The following is a 4,432-nucleotide window of genomic DNA, read 5'->3' on the forward strand; positions in this document are numbered from 1 at the left end:
CTCACCCTACTTGCTTGTTTTCTTCCTCAACAGTTGTATGTTGCCATCTTCGGCATCGAACTACCACATTCAGACCTTCATCTGTCAACACCACTGTGAACCATTAATGTAACAACATAACTGAAACACAACAGCCGAGAACCACCCTGGTTAGTTCTGATACCAAGTGTTGGAACCAGCCTTTGTGAACAAACCCACTACATAAAGAAGAATATAACAAACAAAGTAAAGCAACACTTTGTTGCATGATCTGCTGGAAGGAGAACAGAAAAGAAAAGGTACAAGAAGATGGTGCAACTTTCACATCTTATTCTCTGCTTGAAAATGGAAATTACACACACAAGAATCGACTCCTAAACCTAGCATATAAAGGAGAACTAGCCAAGAAAACAGGGGAAAGTAACAAAACTCCTAAACTCGTGCAACCTACGACCAACATGGTTTTGACCTGATCAATTAAAAGAAACAAAATGAATAAACTACCCCTAAGACAATCACGTGATTTTGACTCAGTTTGGATTAACGCCAATAATTTAGGTTCGAAATTCGCTAATCTGAGGTTGTAAGTTAGAGAGAGAAAGGGGTGGGTTGGGTGAGTGTGGGCCTAATTTTGATTTATAATTATGATAATATTAAAAAATGTTAAATGAAATGTTAAAAACAAAATACAAGGGTATAACATTCATTAGAGGTCTGGTATGGACTACAACTGAAACAAAACCAAACCATAGAGACCATTTGATTTTAAAAAAAAAAGTTAGAAAGCAAACACGCTAACTACCCAAACCAAATAGAACATTTGTGTAATTTACTCATGTGAGTATATATCAACACATGTAAAATATGAATGAAAATGGTATGAATAAAGTTGTCCATAAAAGAAGAGTAAGACTTGTTCAAAATACCATTTTGATGATGCAGTGAGATACAAATTTACTACTCATTTGCTTAGGTAAATTGGTAAAAAGTGGTCAGATGTCATGCTTTCTCATCATTTGCTTATAGTAATCTAGAGCTCATTAAATCCAGCTCTTCGCATATCCAGCGAAAGTGTCAATGAATGGACGGCCGACGTTTTACCCTTCAAGTTCAGTTTCACGAGCCTTTCTATCAGAAAGCTTTCGGCAAAAAGATCAAACTTCAAGAGGCTAGATGAGATTACTTACGAAATAAATAATAAATAATTGATAACATAATTAGTTGGTTTTCAAGGTTAGTTTAAACCTATTGACTTGCGCATTGAACTCCCATGTATCTCATAAAAGCATGTTCTGTTCAACTTTCAGCATCATGCCAATGACAGTTTATTTTCCTTAATAAACAATAAGTACCACTGACATTTTTCAGAGTGATGTCCTCTTCAAGGCAGTTACATTCTAACTAGCTACCTATCTAGGTATAATGATATGAGATATCCAAATAATAGTGTATGGTAGGAACCTATAAATGGACTGTTCGGAAAATCATATTAGCGATGATTTATGAAACATTAATATATCGGCTTGTTGACCACTCAATCATGAAGAAAGGAGATCCGATATATAACTCATTTTTGTGGGATTTCTTACCAGGGACCATACTGTGATCATGCTATGGTGAAAGATCTTTTTAGATTAGTTTAGTCTGCGCAGTGTAATTAAAGCAAAGATATATATAGAAATGAAAACCATCAATTAAGTTAAAAGAAAGTTCTAACCATATATTTATATATACACACATATAGATATATATGGTGCACATATACAAGAAACCCTATATATTAATTATAAAAATGTTGATAATCAAGACGAAATACCCACGCCAAGAAAATCTATGAAGGGTACATGATCATCCTTGTATTCGGTTGTTTCGTCTTCTTCTTTATGTTTCTCCAAAGTCGTTATCGCCTTAACCTGTGTCTGCATGTTGTTCTTGGAACTTACCAATAACTCCCTCTTAAGCACAGCATCATGAGTAGTGCTTTGAAAGGGACTCGAAAATATAACCCTATGGTGACATTGCTGCCCGTATGCACGAGTGTCCCTATGGCCTCCATTAGAACATGATAAATAGTTTTGGAAAGCAGTATGCTGGTCTGATAAGCTATGATGATGTAATCTAGAACTGCAAAAATCTGTATCCTCTCGTCGTGCAGTTAAACTTAAATCTATTGAAGACAAAGATCTATTATGGGTGGCTATCATGGTGGACGTAGGACTCGTAAAACTCCATGAAGAATTCCTCTCTTTGTTTAAATTCTGGAATTGCTTAAACTGACTATAGCTAGTAGAGAAAGAGATCGAAGCAGAATACTTTGTCGAGTTTGCGTCTCTTTGATGTACTCCTTTCTCAGTAGTATTTAGATTACGACTATGTAAATCATCGTGGCACCCTTCCTTTTCGCAAATTTTCGATTTTTCCCTTTGCTTTCTTGCCATGATAACATGCCAATGATTCTTGACAGCATTATCAGTTCTCCCAGGAAATAACCTTGATATGAGAGCCCATCGGTTTCCATGTACACGATGAGCTGCCAAAAGCCTTTCTTCTTCTTCTTCTGTAAATGGCCTTCTGTTAATTCTGGGGTCAAGTTGATTGAACCACCTTAGTCTGCAACTCTTTCCTACACAACACCAATATATAGATGAAATTGATTAATTTCAAAATCAGACATGATAAGTATACAAATGAATTGGCATATATGATTGGTGATTCCTTTATTTACTCTTGAATGAAAACATTGTTACTGATAGTAATATTCATCCGGTTCAGAATATATATAACCCTTGTTTTGTTTTGTTTTTTTTTTTTTTTTAATTTAGATAAATAAAAATTTGTTTGTATAGTAGTCATAAGAAAAAATTCGTATGAAGACGACCATTTCTAGTGGATTGATCATGGGTCATCTATTTTATACGTGTACTTTGGGAAAGGATTGAATCAGTTTTGCATAAGCGAATTCAGATAAGAAATCGATAAAATAGATCATCTCTTCTTTAAAATATATAACCTAGTATAGAAATGATAAAAATAAATTAGGTTTTGAAAAAACTATGCAAAAAAAATCATGCCTTGTGAATATCAATACCTTAAAAGTAAAACAAATTTTAACTAATTAAAGACACTCATTTTTATTACCAAAATACCTTTCTATCCCCTCCCAAGAAAATTACAATTCTTGTAAAATTAATTTATAAATAAATTGTTGAAAATGAAATAACATAATCCGCTGATCGATCAGAAGTTCCCTGGAAATCAATCACATATATATCCGATCTTCTTTGATTGATAAACAAATAAAGAAAGAAGAATAAGAAGATGTTCCCACAAACATATATCTATACAACACCTGATCGTCCTTGAAGCTTCTCAGCAATCGAGTTCCAGTTCTGTGGACCATACCGTTCAACAAGCTGCCGGAGTTTTTCATCTTCGGCTGGTCTCCAGTGTCCTCTAGGACACGTCCTTGCATCATCGCTACAGCCACCACCCCCAGTTTCCTCCATAAATTAATAACTAAAATCTTCGATAAAAGATAAAAACTGTAATTGAGCTCTAATAAGGATTGAAGTGGTAGTTTTACTGGTTTTTAATAATCACCATGAACAATATTTACGCAAACTGAAGAAGATGTAGATGAGGATTTTATAAGAGGAAAAAAGAGAAGTGTTAAGATGAAAATAAAGTAGGTTGGTTTAGGGTTGTGGATGGGAAGTCACTTTTGTTGGTTTTGCACGACACTGTCTCTCAGCTGTTTTTATGGGATCATATATAGAGAGAATTACGTATATAAGTATACACTAACCCCTCTCTTGTTTTATTTCGGTCTTTACTTTCTATTTCTCCAATCAATTCAGTTCCTAACTATCTTTCATTCTCTTTCTCAACTACAACTATTAAACTTTATTGCAAGAATACCGCAACCAAAATATGGTTACATGTTATGTCGATATCGAGTATTCTAAAGTCAAGAGATCTACAGACACATTTCCGTATTTGTACCTTTTTGGTTATAAATATGAATCTAAAACCAAAACAAGTTTGTGATTTCTCGATGGTCAATTCAAAAACGTAAAAGTAATACTTTGAATAGGTGAACATAGTTTATAATTGTATAGTGCGCGAAAAAAAATCACCTGATAATTTGCAGAAATACAAAAAAAAAAAACATTCATGTGTATAAATATGTAGAAATAATAACTAAACAGACGACACATAAACGTACGTAAGTAGAAGAGAAATCTGTAGAATAGTTAGTTTATCGAATTAAATGTGTAAAGATCTACATAAATTGCATGTCCACTTTTTAAAGTGAGATGTTTACCTTCTCTCCACACTTTGGGTGGCGATATATATAAAATCAACTGGTTACAACACACTGATATAGAATCAGCTTGTTACAATATACTTATTGATATGCAAGTTCACATATTTATTTATTTTTATTTTTGAA

The 4,432-nt window shown here is 33.6% G+C and overlaps 1 protein-coding gene across 1 annotated transcript; it reads right to left on the reverse strand.

Annotated features, from left to right (window-relative positions):
- Positions 1 to 1,673: 1,673 nt before the first annotated feature.
- On the reverse strand, positions 1,674 to 3,721 carry LOC145103962 (uncharacterized). Its single transcript, XM_079041247.1, has 2 exons — positions 3,329 to 3,721; positions 1,674 to 2,602 (listed from the first exon to the last, which is right to left on the reverse strand). Exons 1-2 carry the CDS (start codon positions 3,483 to 3,485, stop codon positions 1,782 to 1,784), a joined length of 978 nt encoding a protein of 325 aa, XP_078897373.1. The 5' UTR covers positions 3,486 to 3,721; the 3' UTR covers positions 1,674 to 1,781.
- Between the last annotated feature and the right edge of the window lie 711 nt (positions 3,722 to 4,432).

The sequence above is a fragment of the Lactuca virosa genome, chromosome 1 (assembly GCF_052849685.1).
Source record: "Lactuca virosa cultivar CGN04683 chromosome 1, Lactuca_virosa_CGN04683_v6, whole genome shotgun sequence".
In the NCBI taxonomy this organism is placed as follows: domain Eukaryota; kingdom Viridiplantae; phylum Streptophyta; class Magnoliopsida; order Asterales; family Asteraceae; genus Lactuca; species Lactuca virosa.

Coding starts and splice junctions, on each gene's coding strand:
- LOC145103962 (XM_079041247.1), bottom strand. CDS start 3,485: ATGGAGGAAACTGGGGGTGGTGGCTGTAGCGATGATGCAAGGACGTGT. Junction 2,603..3,328: donor GAAGCTTCAAGGACGATCAG/GTGTTGTATAGA, acceptor GGTGTTGTGTAG/GAAAGAGTTGCAGACTAAGG.